The sequence below is a fragment of the Leuciscus leuciscus genome (genome assembly GCF_965113295.1).
Source record: "Leuciscus leuciscus genome assembly, chromosome: 15".
Lineage (NCBI taxonomy): Eukaryota > Metazoa > Chordata > Actinopteri > Cypriniformes > Leuciscidae > Leuciscus > Leuciscus leuciscus.
Window position 1 is genome coordinate 18,294,922 of NC_138739.1, and position 22,261 is coordinate 18,317,182.

General features: G+C 35.2%; 2 protein-coding genes across 4 annotated transcripts in view; one reads left to right on the forward strand and one right to left on the reverse strand.

Moving 5' to 3' along the window:
* Nucleotides 1–22,261, forward strand: part of LOC309475595 (uncharacterized protein) — a 374,444-nt gene that overhangs the window by 20,305 nt on the left and 331,878 nt on the right. The window contains exon 6 of the mRNA XM_082138428.1: nt 8,687–8,712. Coding sequence (XP_081994554.1) covers nt 8,687–8,712 — 26 coding nt within the window. The remainder of the gene's footprint in view (nt 1–8,686; nt 8,713–22,261) is intronic.
* The window catches only part of LOC309475659 (CD48 antigen-like), a 50,664-nt gene that overhangs the window by 952 nt on the left and 27,451 nt on the right, over nt 1–22,261 (reverse strand). The window contains exons 1-3 of one of the 3 annotated variants that reach the window (XM_082138563.1): nt 3,239–3,415; nt 2,789–3,100; nt 1,037–1,339 (exon numbers count right to left, since the gene is read on the reverse strand). In XM_082138563.1, the coding sequence (XP_081994689.1) occupies nt 1,037–1,339; nt 2,789–3,100; nt 3,239–3,278 (655 nt within the window). In that variant the 5' untranslated portion in view covers nt 3,279–3,415. Of the gene's footprint in view, nt 1–1,036; nt 1,340–2,788; nt 3,101–3,238; nt 3,416–22,261 lie in introns of those variants that run through there. The other 2 variants (XM_082138562.1, XM_082138564.1) reach the window with 2 other exon arrangements.

A 22,261-nucleotide genomic window follows, 5' to 3' on the forward strand; every position in this document is an offset into this window, starting at 1 on the left:
TACTGAGGGAAGGTAAGATCTCGCGATACATGGCCCCATCCATCCTCCCCTCAATACGGTGGAGTCGTCCTGTCCCCTTTGCAGAAAAGCATCCTCAAAGAATGATGTTTCCACCTCCATGCTTCACGGTTGGGATGGTGTTCTTGGGGTTGTACTCATCCTTCTTCTTCCTCCAAACACGGCGAGTGGAGTTTAGACCAAAAAGCTCTATTTCTGTCTCATCAGACCACATGACCTTCCCCCATTCCTCCTCTGGATCATCCAGATGGTCATAGGCAAACTTCAGACGGGCCTGGACATGCGCTGGCTTGAGCAGGGGGACCTTGCGTGTGCTGCAGGATTTTAATCCATGGCGGCGTAGTGTGTTACTAATGGTTTTCTTTGAGACTGTGGTCCCAGCTCTTCAGGTCATTGACCAGGTCCTGCCGTGTAGTTCTAGGCTGATCCCTCACCTTCCTCATGATCATTGATGCCCCACGAGGTGAGATCTTGCATGGTGCCCCAGACCGATGGAGATTGACCGTCATCTTGAACTAATTCTATTTTCTAATAATTGCGCCAACAGCTGTTGCTTTCTCACCAAGCTGCTTGACTATTGTCCTGTAGCCCATCCCAGCCTTGTGCAGGTCTACAATTTTATCCCTGATGTCCTTACACAGCTCTCTGGTCTTGGCCATTGTGGAGAGGTTGGAGTCTGTTTGATTGAGTGTGTGGACAGGTGTCTTTTATACAGGTAACGAGTTCAAACAGATGCAGTTAATACAGGTAATGAGTGGAGAACAGGAGGGCTTCTTAAAGAAAAACTAACAGGTCTGTGAGAGCCGGAATTCTTACTGGTTGGTAGGTGATCAAATACGTATGTCACGCAATAAAATGCAAATTAATTATTTAAAAATCATACAATGTGATTTTCTGGATTCCGTCTCTCACAGTTGAAGTGTACCTCTACATGCTTTGTAAGTAGGAAAACCTGCAAAATCGGAAATGTATCAAATACTTGTTCTCCCCACTGTAAATAACATCACCGCTAATGTACCTGAACACAACTGGCAGAGATCGGTAATGCAGATGTGTTTGGTCTGGTTGCTGAGAGGATTGTTCACCACACATCTGTAAGTGTTGTTATCCTGATATTCCACCTCCAGAGGTAGAGAGAGACTGATGCTGAGATTAGACACACTGGTGCTGGACAATAAACTGGTTCCTTTGTACCAGGAGAGATTAACCCTGATCACATCCATCACTGAACACCGCAGCACACATGTTGGGCTTGATGAACTTTCTGATGATGAAGAACACTGTGAAATGACACTGCTGATGACAGGAATGGGCACTGGAGCTGCAAAACATGAAATTACAAAAATAAATGCAGGGGTTCCTGGAGCCTCACAAAACAGCAGATCTTCATCCGTCATCAGCGCTGAATTAAGTTTCAAACTAGTGGAAGTGAGGTGTGCTTATAGTGTCTTAATAGAGTATAGCGCTAATTACACACATAATTTTTGTCTGATTAGATGAGCTATGCATACACATTTTAGATGGATTTATATCTACAATATTTAACGACAATACTTTTAAATAAGACACGATGGCTTTGTATGATGAACAGATTGAATTTCGGCTTTTATTCATCAACACACACATCAGTTAACACTGTGCATTAAGGGCGCATATCGACCACTAAGTGGGCGCTCGCGAGCACCCTTCTGAAGCCTAAAATGAGACACCTTACGGTCTCATAGACTTAATGGACACACGGCAGCCATTTTTAAGTCCACAAGATTGTGGTTGCGACCGAAATAGCATACTCTCTTGAGTACTTCAGAAAAAGGTATGTTCTATATAGTATGAATTTGTGTAGTTACTGACACAAATATGAGTACTATAATAGTACTACAGTATTAGACGCTGTAGTATGAAGATAATCCAGATGTAGATTGTTCTCGCATGTCAAGCAGGTTCGGTTGAGCTTCTGTGTTCCCTGATCAATAAAATGAGAACTGTGTCGATTTAATAGGCTATTTTTATCATAACAGAAAGATTACAGAAATTAAAGAAATATTATTGTTTGGGTTAGTTACACCTAATTCTACTTTACTTTGCAGTGCTGTTTGATTGATTACTCATATGTATTGCCAAGGCTGTCTGTATTTTATAACTCTATCATAAACAATAAAAGATACAGAATACCGATTTTAAGCAGATAAACACCTCATTCATAAATTAGTTCACCACATCTTGACTGAAATATTAAAGACACCTCACTGTTGGTTTTGTTTTCTTATACTTTTTGTTGTTGTTGTTTCTTTTCATTTGTAATTGTTTCTTTGTGGGTATTTGCATTTAAGGTAGGCCTATGTTATATTTTTTTTATGCTCCGGCCTGAGGCTGGTGCCGCGGGTCTGCATCTGGATACTGAACACTGGGTATAAAACGCGGGTATTTCCGCCAATAGTTACAGGAATTATAAAAACGTTCTTCCAGTGATAAAGACCCTTAATTGTGTCTCCAAGCGAGAAAAGTGAATGATTGTGGAGGATTTTCAGTACGGTGTACGTTGTGGCCATCTGGTGGTCAAATAATGAATATCACCTTCGTGTCTGACCAATTGAAATTAAACAATTGTTTAGCCGTACAGGAGGAGTAGGCTACAGCCTAAAAAGTATTATGTAGATGTAATGCCCAATATAAAAACCATCTTGAAAAATTGATAATTTTGAGAACGATTTAGTGTCATTTACAATATGAAAAAGGACATTAGGCTATATATTAATTATACTACACCTACCGTAAACAGTAACACTGAACGTCTTTATTAACTCCTTGTTATTGATAATTGTACTAAATTTATAGACTCCACTGTCAGTGGTTCTGGTGTCGTTGATGGTGAGAGATCCGTTTCTCTCCAGCTTCAGTCTGTCTCTGAATCTCTCATCATCATACTTTGGATTATCCAAGTTAATTGTGTAAACTATGCGACTGGTGTCAAACCTCCACTCGATCTCATCCGTCAACTGTACTTCAGAAACTTTCGAGTCCAGAGTGACAGAGTCTCCCAGCATTACTGACTGAACTTCATGTGATTCAACCTGAAAAACACCTGCAGATCGAGATTACACGGCTTAAATATTTAAATCATGTAGATATTCTTACCGTAAGAAGTAGTGTGTAGTAGCCTAATATGTAACTACTTTGTGATAGGCCTAACATTGTTATGAAAAACAGATTGATAACTTACCAAGACACAACAAAACGAGCAAAACAAACGTGCCAATCATTTTCGCAGTCTCAAAGTGTCACATAACAAGTCCGAAAATTTGATGTTATTTTAAGATAATGAATGTTTGTTGTTGTTGTTGTTGTTGTTGTTAAGTGAATGTTTCACAGATCCGCTTCATACTCCAACACTCTGCACTCTGCCACCGTTATGTGCGCGCGCGTGTGCAACAGTTGGTGACGTAGACAAATGCTCAAACATTGAGAGTGAGGTTCAGAGCTCTTGGTCCGGTTAAAGAAATCCAGCCAGTTCATTAAACTTCTAGGTTAATAAAACTGACATTGTAAATAAAGTTTGCATCCAATTGTAATTGTGCAGCAAAGAAGCTGGTGTAGAGGACACTTTATCTATAATAAAGGACACACTATCTATAATTATTAATCATTATTATCAAGTACTACAAAAATAAATGAGCAAATCCATGTGTGCAACAATTCTAGTTTTCCAAAAAGTAAACCGTTTATGATCATCTGTTGGAAGTGGAAATCTACAGAAAAATAATTCCCATGTTTATTTTGTTTCTTGCTGTTTTGAAGGGAAGTCAAACCATGAGATGCATAGATGAAGAAGATGCCCTTCATACACACTAAATATGCAAACCCACACATCCTGTGAGGTATTTTTCAGTTCACTTCTAATTTCACACTTCTTTTTTTTATCCCTTTAGGTTCTAATAGTCAAACATAGACCCGCAGCCTAATCATGTTTAGAGTTGTTTTAGGATAATGATTCTGTACCCACTGGATGTAAATAATCTTAAACGGATATCTGTTCTCTGTTCTGAAGCTAATGTTTGCAGATGGTCTCAGTTCTTGTGGTTTATGTTCAGCATCTTCTGTTCTCTGAGGTTATAGGCCCTATCTTGAGAATAACAGAGATACTCTCCCTCATTTCCAAACCTCACAAAAGATGATCAATGAACGAGGAACTGTCTTAAGTTTACACTTTAATTCTGTTTGTGTGGTTATTTTCTCTTCTCAGTTCATATTGACTGAACTTTAGTTTTGTCATTTTGAGTTCTCATAGACCATCCTGTAGATGTTTGACAGTAGATCTGTCTCAGCACACACGAACCCTTAGACCCTTAATGTTCTTAGAGTTATTTAAACACTGCTTTATTCTTGTATTTAATTGCATACTAGTATTGAAATCATCACTTTGTTGTGATATTTTGCATGATTTTTCTTCCATCCATCCATCAGTTCTCCATAACGCTTATCCTATAGGGTCTGTAGTGGATTTTTCCCCTAAACCCAACTATCTAGCGTCTTCAAATCGACACTTAATAAATAAAATCTGTCGCGTCTACTATCTGTTGCGACAACCGGCCGAGTTTCTTACTCTAACTTACTTGATTCCCTAAACTGACCTGCTGTGCAGCAGTATTAACAGACAGACATCCAGCAAATGTCCTTTAAATGCTTTAATCATGGCCAGGAGATCTTCCCGAGCAGTTCTCAGAGAAACTCTCCCAAGAGGAATCAAGGCCGGAGGATCTCAGACAAATTCCATTGAGAAATCCCACAGTGCACAAGAATACAACAGTTTTTATAGTATAGAGGTATGGCATAAATGTCAGGCTGCATTACATATTTTCCCCACTATTTGATTGGTTCTTCATATGCAAACCCCTCTGTTACTATAGGTAAAGCAAACTTTGTTTTAATGATGACTTCATTTGCTAATCACAAGATTCTAACAGACTGTCTAGTTTCATTTCCCAAACTATGTTATTTTTACACACATACGCACACACTCAAAGACACACGTTTTCCATTGGTTTCGTACAGTACATCCTGTTCAGATGTTAGATGCTAAATAAGCTTAGATGTTAGAAACATGGTACAGTTTAATATACAGTTTAAAATTTCTACGACAGGTCACATTAGCATCTTGGGCCGTAGACAGAGGAAACACTCTGGACAAGTGGCCAGTCCATAGCAGGACTCTTTTTGTTGTTTTACATTGTTTATGGTAATTACAGTATTAAACTAAATATAGGCCTAAAAAATATTTCAAGAAAACTGAGCATCATGGCTTGTAGCTTACACTGTAAAAAATGTCTAACCCTCCCAAATCAAAAATTTCAAGTGACCGATAACATCTACATTTTTCAATTGGCCCAAGTGAAATTCTGTAAATTATAAAATTAAATTTACAGATTTTCACTTGGGCCAATTGAAATTTACAGAATTTCACTTGGGCCAATTGAAAAATTTAGATGTTATCGGTCTAGATGTTAGATGTTATTTTTTTACAGTGTAATTTGTTGTGGGACACCACTTTTGTATATTTTTTACATTGTCATAGCGTTTCATGCATAGACATACCACTATCATCAGTGACGTACTGATGTTGACCTCTGCAGTAACGCTCACCAAAGCAGAGGGGTCTTTCTTTCTTTCTTTCTTTCTTTCTTTCTTTCTTTCTTTCTTTCTTTCTTTCTTTCTTTCTTTCTTTCTTTCTTTCTTTCTTTCTTTCTTTCTTTCTTTCTTTCTTTTCCTTAGGATAATAGACAGTTTGGACCGCTTGAAATAGTGTGATGATGTAGCTCGCTGAAATCACGTGACCTCGTCGGTTTGCTACGAGTCCATCATCATCCTGCATCACTTCTATCATTCGGTTTGGATGCGGTCGGCAGCGACATCAGTATGAGGAATATTTTCTTCCTTTTTGGGGCTTTATTGCTCGTGGACGGTGAGTCACGTTCATTTCCATTAATTTAACACTTTCGGTTTCAATCGCTTTCAATATAAACCGTAAACAGAAAATGCGCACTTGCTCTTGTCATCTAATTTGCTTGTATCACCATTGTTTCTTAACAAACTGTTATAACTTTTCTACAAATAGACGTTGTGAAAAATCATAATGTGAAAGTGACAACGCCATTATAAAGGTATTTTGGGGGGTAAGTTTGTTGGTGCATGTGCGTGTTTGGTAGTGAACACTAGAGAGCGCTGACGACCCGTAATTTTCTGCACAACACAATTTTTTATTTATGTATTTATTTGTGAATAATAATAATAACAATTAGCTTATATTGGCTACTGTTTTAGCGGAATACAAAATACAGATCTCAAGTAAATCTCTTTAGGCATAAAAGTGTCTCTGTGTCTCTTTCCTGTCTGTCGGTTAGCCTATGGGTGCGGCTCAGAATCGACCATCAGCAGATGCACATTAATAACTTCTTATTTATTCAGTCAGATATCCCTGAAACATATATTAATATGGATTACTTAAAAAACGTCTTAATTTGCGGTATTCAGTGTCACTAGGAGAACATGGTACAACGTAACGCTTTTAGACTTTATCTCAGTTTGTGTAAATCTACTTGGGTTCAGAGTATTTATTTTTTCCCACATTAATTTCAATTTTTTTTTTTTTTTTTTAAATTGTATTAATACAGTGGCTTTTTTTTTTTTTTTTTTTTTTTTTTTTTGGTAGCCTATAGCCTACCCTGAAAGAATGGAAGTGAAATGTGACAACATGCCCCATAGGTGGGGTACATTGTAACATGACCACGTGACAGCTTAAAACAAGACAAACTGAATTATTTTCTCAATGAAATACAATTATTAATTTTTCATACAAAATATTGGCATTTTTTAATAATGAATCTATTTTATAAGTTTGACAACGAACACAGAAAACACAGCTATACAACATAGTTCAAAACATAATAATAATTTATAATTTCTGAACATTGACACTCAGTCTTATTTACCTTTTTCTCATGGTTTCTGAACAGAATTCATAAATGTATATAATAGAATATCATAGTTCTAATAGGGGCATAATGTAACACAGTGTGACAACATGCCCCACCTGGACAACTGGGATTTAAACCCGCTAGTGTCTTCTGTTGGTTAGATCAGCATTAAAGAACCATATCAACTGATAAATAACATATTGGAGATTCGAATAATATCAGATTTGTCTCATTTTAAATAAACACAAAAAAAATAGAGATGAAAAATGAAAATAAATAGCCTAAGAAATATACTTTTGCTATGGATTAACAAATGTTCAGTGATGTCTTCCAAAGATTTCAGAATTTTGCCGTATTTTTTTTTCTCTATAGAGTGTTGATATGGCCACTAGTAAATACACTAAGTTTCGTAATGCTAGCATGTGTGGAAGTATTGAAAACAACTGTGTTACAACTAGCCCCGCGTTAGTTTGTGCCCCACGCTCCCCCTATAGTCTACACCAGAAATACTTGCATTATTATCACTATTTGCCTCTAAAGTAACGCGCGCTGTTGTTACAGCCTGTTTCTGAAACAGTAGGTTTCAGAGTTGGTTTGAATTAGTGTGATAAGTTTTACTTTCAGAAATATTATGCAATAAAAACCAACACCTTTATTTCATATAAAATATTTTGATTAAAAAATGTAAACAAATGATAAGCATTTTAATTCAAAATACTACAATTTGAAAAAAAAAATATATATATATATTGAAGAAATAGACTGTGATGGAAAAAAATATGAGATGGGAGATAAAATGAGCCTAAATATTTTGCAAATATTTTCGCTGGCAAAACATTTGTAAATCTATTTTTGGGCCATTCCTGAAATGTTACTTTTACTTTTGTTCTGTAAGTTCTATATTTTATGTGACTCACAACTTCTACTATCATCTGAGGATGCTGCTCATGCACGACTGTGATTAAACTCCTGTTCTTCATTTCTAAGTTAAACTGATGGTGTTTGAACTCACCCCAAATGCACTCTCTGGTCTCCCCTAGCTATGTGGAATTTTAAAACATCCTTTATGGATATATATTATCTGAATAATGCTATTCCAGTATAAGGAACATTTAACATTTTAACAATAACAATTTATTTTGGTTCATTGCGTTTTTTTTAAATCCAGTTCTTCCAGGCTGCACTTTTAATTTTACTTATTTATTTTGCGTGTGTTTTTGTGTTTTGTTTGAGTGTTGCATGTGATCTTCCACATACGGCCACATACTTTTTACAATTTATGTCTTATGTTAAAATTACAAGTCACGTCAGGATAATTAGGAGACACTGATGTACCGGTAAGTGTGAATGGATGTAGGCTACATTTAAAACAATATCCTTGGGAGACTTGTGTATAAAATGTAAAGTGTGCTTTATGGTAAATAGTTATTTGGGTATTGGGGAAATTAACTTTTAAAAGCATGTTCAGAGTCAGTTTCAGACTATATCTAGAAAACTAAATAACAGCAGAGTCACACACAGCAGTGATACAGACTCAGTTCTGGATTCTCCATCTCTCTGTTTCAGTCACACAGAGAGCACTTCAGTACAATAATGAAAAAACACTGTAACAGGGTAAATTCACTCTAACATTTGCTGCACTGAAAAAATGACAGGATTGATCAAGAATTAACATCTTTAATTTATGTTTTCCCCACCAGGTGTGTTTGGTGTTGATGTGACAGTGATGGAGGGAGATTCTCTCACTCTAAAACCTCAAACTGAAATACCAGAAGATGCTTCAGCTCAGTGGAAGTTTGGTGAATTAATCATAGCTCGAATGAATAAAGCAGCTGGGATCTTCTCTACATCTGAGGGTGATAATGTAGGATTCAATGGCAGACTGAAGCTGGATCATCAGACTGGATCTCTGACCATCACAAACATCACAACTGACCATACTGGACTCTATACACTAAAGATCGGTGGCAGAACTGAGACATACAAAACATTCAGTGTTACTGTCCGCGGTGAGTAACTCAAGTCTTACAATCTGATAACTGGATTCAAATCTAGATTCATTTTCTGAGAACAGTTTAGATGATGTGGAATAATATTCTTCAAAACCTGTTGTTGTTTTTGTGAATTAAAAAAGCAGCAATGAGTGTAAGTTAAGAGAATAATGTGTAAAAAGTGAAATATGTGTAAAGGAAATATTGATTCTTCAGAGATTTACAGCAAAGATGAATCCAGAGTTATTTTCACAACTTTAAAAAGAAGAAACAAAAGGCATAGAAATGACCATATCCTATTTTATTGTGTTAAATGTTGTTTTGTTTAATCTCTCTTTTACATTACTTCATTTTATATATTTAATCTTCCTGTATCCACATGATATAAAGGGATGGTAAACAACAGCAACAAAGCTCACAAAGATTAGAGTTATTGTTATAGGTAGACACTGCTTATTAATATTCAATGCAGTGTTTTATGAGACACATTAATTAAGACTGATGATGGATGAAGCTCCACAATGAATAGATTTGATCTGAGACGATCTTAAGAATAAACAAGATAAACAGCACAAAATTATTAAAAAAAAGATAGAAAGAAAATAGTTTTCATGCATTTTACATCATAAAACACATTGTTTATTTCCAGTGTCACAATCCAAGTTTAAGATCAATATAAGGAGTCATTCAGAAAGATACAAACAGTTTCAATGGCCAGAGGGAAAAAAGGAAGAAACTTTACAGTGATAAAAGTAGGAAAAACACAAAGAGTATAAATATATGCAAAAACAAAGCAATTACAGGTGAGATTACTCATTTAAACTGCTATTACTAAAGATTTAGCAAACTTCATAACTCAAAAAATAACAAGAAAAGTCAACAACCCTTAGATAGGCAGAGGTTCAGATGTCAATTCAACATTCAACAAAAAGAGAGAGAAAAAGAAAAGCAAGAGCAGCAAAACTAAAGATCTGAGTTAAAGATGTTCAGCATCTCTGACTTCTAGACCTGTAGCATTATTAGCTTGATCTGTTTTAATCTGTTTCTGTTTCTTCTACTCGTGTGTTTGTTACTGTGACAGATGTTGTGGAGTCAGTATCAGTGACTGAGGGAGATACTGTCACTCTACACACTGATGTTACTGATATACAGAGAGATGATCAGATCAAGTGGAAGTTTGGAGATCAAGACTTAACCTGTTAACAGTCGCCCCCACTAGTTGAGCTTAAACCCAAACCTGACATACACAGACTAAAACACCCACAGTTCATGAACACTCTGGACTACAGGCATAACTGAGGACTCTTGAGAAAGATGATAGATGTGGCTTTGTCAATCAAGTAAAATAATCAGTTACATCATTATAGACTAAAAGTGGGAGAGGCTTAAATATTTTGTAAAGTGATGATCAATTTATTTAAATAACATTTATTTAAACCTAAATATGTGAAACTGTGCTATGATCAACTCAAAAATCAATCAATTTAAAGCCACAAGTCTGAATAAGTTATAATTTAAATTTGATTGTAAAGCCACTAAAAATAAGGTTCATAAAACATTTTCTTCCTATAGAATGTAAATATTGAAAAATGGCACTTGGTGACACCAAAATGGCAACTGGTTATTAATTTGAGATGAAAAACAATATGACATTATTTACAAGTAAGCATAATTGTTGTATCTGTAAATTATAAACATTTAAATAGTTGAACTTTGTCTGAAACAGTCGTGTGTTGACAGAACAGCGGGAAAAGTTACAGACATGTCTTTAGGTTTATGGTGGCAGTGCTTTAGTTCATCATTCCCGATTTTCCGCTGTCAGTTATTTCTCAAACGTTTCACCCACATTTTTGTTTTGTTTTTTATTTTTTTGTAATCTACTCTTCATATGTTGACACTTTTACATTATGACAGATATACAGCAAACTGGCCATCCTGTCATCTCTCTGTCTCTACTGACATCCAGTATCTCTCTCTCCACTTCTCAAATCTCTTTACTCTGCCTCATATTCTGTAATATACCGCCATTTATGTATCCAATCATCTGACTTTAGTCTGTACACATTTACCCCTGTGCAGAACTCTTCCCTAAGCAATATATCTGTCAATATATCTCTATATGTCTCCAGTCTGCAAACATTTAAATTTTTGTCCCTGTATCAAACTTTTAGTAGTTCTATACATGTTGAACAATTAAGATTGTAGAAAAAAAAAGGTTCTGTTGGCTGACAGCATGTAGGGAATGTAGTGTAGCTTTAGTACAGCACACTTCTCAGCTTCTCAGCTTCTTATTAAATAGTTATCTTGTCTGATCTGTTTGTTTGAGTATCTAGATCAGTCTGATATAGCAATATTGGCTCAACCAATGGAGGGATTTTGGGGAGGGACGATCAGTTTCGCAAGACCAGGGGGGCAAGACAGACCCTCTGTCCAAATAAATCTACATCCCTACTTTATAGCATGTGAAAAACAGCACATCTAATGTCCAAATACACACTATTCATTAAGAAATAGCTGAAAAATACCTGGATGATCCAGTACTCCAACAAGATTATAAACTTCACAATGGATGAACACTTTAATATCCCATAAGTTTAGGGGAAAGAATTAGTACATATCAGGGAACAGGGACACATTCGCCATCATAGGTCATATGAAAATACTAACATGGCAGATGTAGTATGTCTAGATTTTATTCATAATACACACATGCATGCTTTTTACAACATACATTTTAACATTCAAGAAGCAAGTTCTTCATAAACTGTTTAACCGGCTCTGACAGTACATGATCTCCTCTAGTCAGCGGCAGACAAAGGGATTGTCCAATAAACTTTTTTTAATACAGTCATTATTTTCTTAGTTCTGGTAATGCTAGTGACACATAAGTTACAGAATGTACATTTGTTAAGAATACAAATATTACGATTCCTAAATAGAAACTTGTTTGCTTGAACACCTGCATGAGGCTGATTGAGGAATACAAACTATCCTTAAAATCTCTATAATCATCTCTTAATTTTCTTCCATCAAAACTTTACATTGGCTGTCTGTGTGCTGTGCTATGAATATTGTAGGTTATGCATATTTGGACATCCCACCAGCCGGTGGCGCTGTTAGAATGTTTTCAATGACTGACCAATCAGAGCAGCACAGATAAAGCAGGGGGCGGGGTTAATCTGTATGATGGACTCCAGCAAACATGATAATATTGCGTTGTATTACTAAAATATCTCTTAGACTACATCATTTATTGAAAAATTGACAAGAATTGTAATTCTCTGAGAAGAAATGTTACGCAAGCAAAGATAAATTAATAGATATTCATCTTAAATTACCACTTTTTGGACTAAAAAGTCGAACTGATTTTGTGTTCTGGATAATTATCATGAACTCCACGCCGATGTTTGCATGATTAAATTTATCTGTCATCTTCACTGGACAAACACAGGCCAGAACTCTCCGTTTTAATGTTGTGTGTGTTTTTTGCGAACTCTTGATACGAATTAAAATGATGCGATCACTGTGACATTACGATCAGAAATATCAAAGCGCGAGCCTTTAAACTTTCGAATGACGCATTGTTTGTCAATATTAATTAAAGCTTTGATGGTAAAATCATGTTGTAAATGTAAAGAAACAAACATTGGAACCAGCGGTGGTCTTAAGCAAGTTAATGGGTTAAATGGCCCTGATGACGAGAAATGGAGAAACATTCATCGGAATAATGAAAACGGAGAAATCACCATCAGAAACATCAGAAGAAATCAGTCTGGAGATTATGAATTGGAGATCAACACCGCCAGTGTGATCTTACATAGGAAATTACATATTACTATTAGTGGTGAGTAGCTCAAACTTTCTATAAATTTGTATTCTGTTAGATTCTATAATTATCATATTTAGATTCTGTGATCACTAGTGAACAATTAATGCTCAAAGTAACACTGAAGTTCACACTAAATTAATTATAATTTTAATGTTAAAGATGGGCAAGTCCTTTTATTTAAGTATTTTCTGGGGCAGATTTCCATTTGTTTATCAGGTGCCAGTCCTACGTTAACAATGTTAATTCTTTTGGTGTTCAAATATCTACAGTAAGACTAATATCTTTCTCATATTTGAATGTTGCTCAATGTAATTGGTCTTTCTGAGTCATGAAGCCCCTGGAGGAGGAGGAACTTTGTTCCCCATAGAAAACACATGACCAAAGTACCAAACAGTGGAGCTGAGGAGGGCAGAATAGTGTGGGCAGGTTTACTGTTAACTATTGTAAAATGGATATTACTTTTAATATGCTATAGCAAGAGGTGATGTACAGACAGCAGAGATGAGAATAATGTAAAGAAATAAGCAACATTGTTTGCCCATGGGATTATATTGAGATTATATTGGTTTAAAATAGAAATTGCACAGGGAATAAATGTTACATTCTTTGGGACACAGGTTTCACTTTCTTGAAGTGAGTATGCCATCCATTTATTTTAGCTCACATTCCCTTACATTTTCAGATTTTTCTGCATCATATGTCTATCGACAACAAAATATTACTTTGTTTTATGCAAGGTCATGTACAAAACATAATACAAATTAATTAACATGCATTACAATAAAAACTCAATCATACATAAAAAATTATTGAAATGACACAGAGTATTCATTTCAGTTAAACGTTATTTTCACTATTTCATTAAGAGTGAAATTCCTATAAGACTTTTTCCACATGCAGTCCATTTACACATAAAACAGCCTAATGCACTTACTGTACATGATCAGCCTCTTATCAGTTTTCTTATGTTTTCTTCAGTGTTCGATGTTGTCCGGCTGTAAATTGGGTGGAAAGGATTGGTAACAAAAAGCTTTTTATTTATTTATTTAATTCGTTTTATTTCATTGAATTTCAAAAATATGAATTTAGTATGTTCTCAAGACATTTAACAAACAATGCTGCAAAAACTACATAAAAATAATTAGAATAAATAAAAATGAAAGGGAATCACAAACAATAAATTAATTTAGCCCTGTGACGTCATCATCTGATGTCAGCAGAAATTCGGCTCAACACCGGCTACAATGTTCTTCCAAAAGCCGCTTGCAGTTTTGTTTTTAACCGCTAGAGCGCTAAAAGTTACGTAGTGTACCTTTACAAATTTGCTGTTACGGAGTTCCAGTTGTTTATTAGGTGCCAATCCTTGGAATTAATACATTAAAATGATTATTCTTTTAATATAAAAATGTCTGATAATTCTAACGCTGTTCTTATATTGTAATAATGTGGCTCAATAGAGCATTTTGGTGTTTGTACAGAGGCGTGTTTTATGGGCGGAGCCTACCTGATCGCAAATAGTGATAGTTACAATCTATGGCTGGTTTCTGTCATGGAAAAAAAAAAGAAGAAAGAAACTCAAAGAAACCACAAAAAAATCGTCATTCAAAATTTGCTTTCTTTATTTAGATTTTTTATTCCGCGGCAGGAACAAGCTTCCAAAGCAGTCAGATGTGAGTCTCAATATTTACAACATGGATCATCCGGTTGCCTTCTGCAATTATTTTAATGTTTTGCCAGCAGAAGACAGGTTCACTTACACTAATAGCAATAATCACCCGTTAGCAATGGTGTGAGGTTTTCTGACCCGTACTCACTGTCAGGTCTATTGGTCAAGGATTGAACTACTGTAAATGGCCAAAATTACAGTGACCGGACATCTTCGTATTACTTGTGGAAAAACTCTGCATCTATACGCAAGAAAAGCTCAAGACATACAATATTGACACATATCATTTTGTACCCATTTTCCTACACTGCCACCATAGTACATGCGCAACTGCAGTGATGTAACTGTCACATCTACTTCTGTATTATTAGTATTTTTTAAGGTTTCTGCACAGTTTTTAACATTTTATGCTATTAAAGACCTTTTTAAGCAACAATATAATACTAATACCTATGTAAAATATAATGTGGGGACTGGGTACATTCATGGCTTTGTTTTAATTAAAAATGAAACTCAAATTCGTAGATCAGCTTTTGCAAGAGGTGAGAACAAACAATAGGATCTGCAGTGTTTAACCAGAATTCATCACACTCATCTTTACACTTGCAGAAGCAGAGAGCTTACGTGTGTCTCCAAGATGTCTGTTAAAGAGCGCTTCGTCTGGAAAAATAACCTGTTGTTACAGACGTCTGATAAACATTTAAAAAAGGCTCTTTTCATTATAAATCATAATCACCTTACATTTGTTCACTTATGACAGGAAACATCTTAATGCAAGCTCTCACTGCACACTTTTGGCCAGATTTCGCTGGTGCAGTGCACCCATATCAAATAGTCACATACATTTTTTCGGCTGACCGTATTGCAAATTTTGAGGCAGTCAAATTACTGGCTATTATTTAATGCCCAAATCAGGGCTGTCCAATCCTGTTCCTGGAGACGTACCCACTGTAATGATCAAGTGCTCCTGAAGATCTTCATTAACTCCTTCAGGTGTGTTTGATCAGGGTTAGAGCTGAACATTGCAGGAAGATCTCCAGGAACAGGACTGGGCATCCCTGCTTTAACCAGTTCTGCGCTTGACATGCTGTAATATTTGCTGATAGAGACGCTGTGGAGAACAGAGAGCTTGTGAGAGAAGGAGAGAATTTTCTCCACTTGTGTTCGTTTATTTGGCATGACAGAGGAAAACGTTATCCGAACATATTGATTTTAGTAGATCTCTCTTGTTTGAAACTCTATGTGAATGTATGTTGCTCTTGGTAGATTGCGTTGTCATTATGGAAATGAGCTGTTCTTTAATTTGCACATTTTCAGTAGATCAACCTCAGAACACTTAACTGCATGATTAAAAAAGTATTATTCATATGTGTAATCATTATGTTCTTCATATGTGTTTGTTGCTGTGACAGATGAAATGACGACAGTATCAGTGAAGGAGGGAGAATCTATTACTCTAGACTCTGGTCTTATTGAAATAAAGGGATATGATCTGATAATGTGGAAGTTTGAAGACCAGCTCATCGCTGAACTCAATAAAAGGACGACCAAAGACTTCGTAAAACATGACACCAGAGATGAGAGATTCGAAGACAGACTGAAGCCGCATCGCCCATCTGGATCTCTCATCATCAGCGACTCCAAAATCACAGACTCTGGAGATTATCATCTGAACATGATCAGCAGCTCATACACTGTTCAGAGGAACATCAGTGTTACTGTCAGTGGTGAGTAGATCAGATCTTTCTTATTTACATCTGTGTTCTGTGAACAATCTAGATATCAAATCAACATATATATACGTCTAATTGAAGAAGGACATCTAACAAACAAAACATGTTAAACAAGAAATTGTTTGCAAGAAATTTTTTATTTGTAGAGGAAATTTACATTATTTCACATATTGTCTCATGGAAACTTAGATTAGTGTTTCCAATATTTGTCATTAGAGAAACAGGTTTTACATATTTCAGTGAGAACAGAATCTGTCACAGAAAAGCTTCAGTGTTTTTTTTTTGTTTTTTTTTTATGTTAGCATTTATGATTCTCTCTGAATCAGTTTACTTAGGCTATTTATTTATTTTTTGTCTTTTACCACCCTTTACTTTTTTCATTGACAGAAGTAATTACAGAGATCAGAGACACATTCACACTAATGTCTGTCTTTATCATTACAGTATCAGATCTACACTCAGGTTATATAGTGCTGATGTTTATAGTGTGTGTTATAGATCAGACACATTCACACTAATGTCTGTCTTTATCATTACAGTATCAGATCTACACTCAGGTTATATAGTGCTGATGTTTATAGTGTGTGTTATAGATCAGACACATTCACACTAATGTCTGTCTTTATCCGTTTTCTTTAATACATCAGAAAAGTTTATTATCCTCTTTTCGATGTTTATGTATTTAATTTAAAATGCAAAACTTCTTATACCTAAAATATCTGGGTTTTTAACAGATTTTCTTTTCCCACTAATTTTTTAATCATTGACCAAACGTCATCAAAACTATTTCTCTGCCAACAGAGCTTCATTCCTCTTTAATGAATTTATTTTCCATGCCATAGCTCTCTGCATTTGGTAATCAATCAGACATTGATTGACTGTATGAAAAGTGACCCTCATTTTTTTTTTGACACTGAAAACGTGTAAGATTTACAAATTTTCTCATGGAGCCACACTGATATTCCCATATATCTGGAAATGAACCATGTTGGGCCTTAAAAATTAAGATACTAAAAGAAAAGTTTAAGAACCAGAACCTAAAAGTATATTAAGATATCTTTAATACTTCTTGAGTTACAGGCACACAAACTTCGGGCAAAAAACACAAGTGTTTTTTCCTATTTTTGAGCGGTCACCATTGGCCTATAATGCAGCAAAGACTGTGAAAGTCAACAGATTTTACTAACAGACCTATTTTATTTTTACACAGAGATAATGCTGCCATCTTTCTAAAGGCATTTTTACCTCCCTGTTATTTATGGAGCTTATAATATGACAAAATGATTTGACTTTGAATTGTGTAAATTTCAGTTATTGACAAGTGTAATCTAACAAAATTGAAAATTATGTGGACTTTAAAATAGTTCTGAATTACATTTCTTTATACGTATATTGAACATTTGAAATTTAACAAATTGAAATTATGGCTGAATTTTATAGACATGTATTTTCAAACAGCTGTTTTTATTTTAAATTTTTTTCTGAATACTGAAAATATTTCAAGTTTTCAAGAAGAAGAAATTCGGAATTCAAATTCAGTTTTCTAAAACATTCAAGATGTGAAGATTCAGATCGGACAGAAAGTTGGTCACAGGTCATCCACAGGGAAGAGTAGAGGATCTCAGAAAAGTCCAACGGAGCATTTTGGCCAATTACAGAGCTGCACTGCAGTAGTCTCCCATTTTAATGGTTAAATACAATTTTAGTAATCAAAAAGCATGTGTGATTAATTGTCATGAAAAAGTCATGAAACGTATACAATTTAACAATAATTTATTAAAATTGTAAAATAAATTACATTTTTAAGGGCACTATGAAATATTTTATTTATTTTTACCCATCCTTTTTTTGGGGGGGATTTTAGGTTTAAATTGTAATGACCAATTATTTAAAATTTAGGTCTAATGATTCAATCAAAACTTTTTTTCAAATGTTAAACCTTTTATTTTGACGGGTTGCTGTGTAGACCTTTGAGTCTCTTTTTATGATATGACGATATGATGAATGATTATTTCTCAAATCAAGCTAAAATGCTTCTAAAGTGACTCTCAGAGCGGCTGTGTAGATGCAGTTCATCCATTAATGTCCTCATATATTGAAAACATCCCAAGCATCATGCGTGCTTCAGTGTGTGTGTGTGTGTGTGTGTGAGGTAAATGAATCCGCACGTCTGCGCCTTTTTTAAATAATTGAGCCAAAACCAAAATGTGTTAGGTTGTGCCCCGCTCTCCCCTACTTATCAGTTGTATTTCTGATTTGAGCTTGAGCTTTAGAAATGCTTGGGGAATTGTAGCTTGTGTGGACGCTACCGCACTACTTGATCAAAAAAAGAGCTTCTCTACTGAAAAGCTATTTGATTCAGAAAACAGCGACGCGCTGGGAAATGTAGTTAAACAAAATTGAAAATTATGTGGAATTTACACAAAACCAAAATGTGTTAGGTTGTGCCCCATATAATGTCCTATATGTGTCAGGTTCTGGAAGAGAGAGGACCCAGAAGCAGAACGAATATGAAGAGAAGTTTTATTAAGAATACTAGACAGGGCACAACAAGGAGAGTGAGGTGTGAAACACAGTTCAAACAGTAGGGCAGGGCAGATGACAAGACGACAAGCAGGAAAGATGATCACTGAAACCAGAACTGGGGTGACGAAGAGCTTGAAGACTGCAGAGGAAGAGGCAGCACCAGGTGGGATGATGGTGTGGAAGACAAACAGGAACGCAAGGAGGAACCAGAGGCCTGATGATCTCTTCAGTGTGAGAGGTGCTACAGTCTAGCTGTCAGACAGTGGGGGTCAATGGCCAGTAAATCTCAGGATGCAAGGCAGGGCAGGAACAAACACAAGACTCACAATGAACAAGAGAAGACAAGATAAACAGATAAGCCACAAGAGTATAATTAAATAGGCAAATAAAGAAAAACTAAAACAGAAAAAAAAAAAACCTAGAGAGGAAAAGGAAAAGAGCTAGGAATAAAATGAATGGAACTTGCAAAAAAAAACAAACAAAAAAACACACACTTATTAGGGCTGTCACCTGAGAAAAATCAAATTCAAATGGGTATCAAATATCAAGAAATGTATTCGAATACATTCAAATATCTATATTCGATGTTTCACGTCATGTTCAAATGCATGTTCAAATATTGAATAAAAAGTGACAGCCCTAAAACTTATAGGGGACTAGAAACTGGAGAAGATAACCTAGAGAAGAAATAAAACTAAAAGAGAGAAAAAAAAAAACCTAACTAGAACAAGACTTGAAGGAAAAGCAAAAGGACACACTACTGCTAGAAACGATCAAATACTCAACTAGAACAGGAACTAAGTTTAACCATACAAAGGCAGGCAAGACTGCACACAAAACAAACCAGCAAAGACATGAGGGAAAGAGGCACACTATAAAGGGACCAGAGCACATGAGGATCAGGCGAGCACAATTAGTGAAATGAGGACTAGACGTGGACTAAGCAAGGGGGTGTACTAAAGGAAAACAAAGAGGCAGGACAAGAGGAGCACATGGCAGACACAAAGACACAGCCATGTGCTCAGACACAAGACAAACAAGGAAACATTAAACAGTGACAAAACAGACAAAACTGTCAGGGCGAGACCCTGACAATATGAGGACATTAATGGATGAACTTCATCTACACAGCCGCTCTGAGAGTCACTTTAGCAGCATTTTAGCTTGATTTGAGAAATAATCATTCGTCATATTGTCATATCATAAAAACACTCAAAGATCTACACAGCAAAAGGTCAAAATAAAAGGTTGGTTTATCCTTTGAAGAAAGTTTTGCTTAAATCATTAGGCCTTGTGTTTTTCTGGCAAAAAAACTCAAGTGCTTTTTCCTGTTTTTGAGCGCTCACCATTGGCCTATAATGCAGCAAAGACTGTGAAAGTCAACAGATTTTACTAATAGACCTATTTTATTTTACACAGAGATAATGCTGCCATCTTTCTAAAATTATCCAAATATTTTACATGCTACACTCCGAATATTATTCTTCATATAGCCCAAGGCTTGTATTGGGAAGTACACATTCAATACTTTTTAATTATACAATTATCCAAATAAGTCTATTAAACTTGACCGTTTGACCTAAAGGCCTAAACCAGCAGTAAAATAATATTATTCCTGTTAAAGACTGGTAAGTTTGTGACTGTGAGATCCACGTACACAGATTGCATGTATGACTCTCTGCGATATTGGAATCCGAATGCATTAACAAGGAAAATCCAACATTGAGTTAAATTACTATATAAATGGAAAATAATATATTGGCTTTTTAACCTAAATTCAACCTAAATTCTTTATAAATTGGATTCAGATAGTAATTTAATTGGAATTCACTTAATTTGCATAGTTACTCAATAGTTCACAGTTAATACAGAAAGTGCAGGAAACCTTCAGCCACTCCATTGGATGCCATCGCTGGGCCAGTGTGTGGCCCTTACAGTATAAAGGCCCTTGAAGTGCTTATAAATGGTTGCTTTGAAGGGCCTGAAACAAACATTATAGTGTTCAGCTGATGGAAGCTTTGCTCTCTAGATTCTTTGTCCTGCATCAGACGCTCTCTGTTTGAACCAATCCTCAATCCTCTGGACGAGGTTTGACAAGAGTAACATACAGCAAATCAAACCGTCTGCACCTTCAAATGCACTTTGCTTCTATAAACCCTTGATCTGTGGCGTTATAAAGTCTTCTTTTTTTTTTTTTTTTTTTTACAATCCTTACAAAGGATTTTGCTGTTGTTAAAACACTGCACATTAATTTGAGCTTAAATTGTAATAACGAAAAACAAAGAAAAATTTTTAATAAAGAAGCAGTTTAATTTATTTAACAATTAAATTAGCTTTTCTTTGCTGGTGCACTGTTCCACTACTGACCTATCCATTTGATTAATTAAGCCAATATATATCAAATATTTATTGATTATAACATATAATAAGAAAAATAATGTTTTTAATAAGAACCATTTGAAATTTCTTAATGAATTTTGACAGTTTTAAAGAATTTCATTTGCTTTGGATTATTGGTGTTAAACTGGATATTGGCAACAAAATCATATGTAACAAATTCAGATTAGGTACAACTGTTCATCAGTCTTGTGTGACGTGACACTGGCTCTGTGTGTTTGGAAAGATAATGCAACAGTGTTTTCCGAAATGACATTGTTCTGACCCCTGGTCTCTTCATCCTTCATGGCAGGAAGTCATTTTGTTGTCAATCAAATAAAATACAGAGAGAAACCCTGTAGACCATTATGACTGTGTGTCAAGGTCATTTAAAAAAACAATATTAATACCTTTTATTTTGTTCAGGTCCAATGAAGTAACCCTATAAAACTATATTTATGCCTATTTATGCCCAAAAATACATGATGTTTGTAAGAAATATATTTAACATGAGATGCAAAGGAAATATTTGAGTTCTATAATGCTTCACAATGACTTAAGCTTTTACTCACTGCAGGTTAACTTACCTTTGCACAATGAACAATTCTGTGATTATTTATGATTGATTGATTAATAATAATTAATAATAATAAATTATTTGTGGCAACTGTAATTATGTTCTCAAATATTTCTTGATTGATTAATAGTGGCATTTTAGACTTGATATTACTTCACATTATTATTGACCACTTGAGATTATTATTAGATTTTTGTTTGTAGAAAATATGACTTTTTTGACCAAACATTTCTGCTACTGGAGTGATACTGAAAGTCCATGTTTTAGCTGACAAAACTCAGTTGCATATGTTCTGAAATTACTGACAGTGTTAAAAAAGTTCAATCTCTGAGAAACTGTTTCTGTATTTTCTTCAGAAATGAGTCCAATCCAGTTTGTGTCAGTGAAAGAGGGAGAACCTGTCACTCTTCACTCTGATAATGAAATACAGAGAGATGATCAGATACAGTGGATGTTTGATAAGATCCATAAATAAAGTCTGTGCAAGATATAAAACTTGAAATTAACATTATTTTACAGGAAAATTGTCACACAGAATCTGCTTATTTTATATCATATATAATTTGCTTATTTAAAA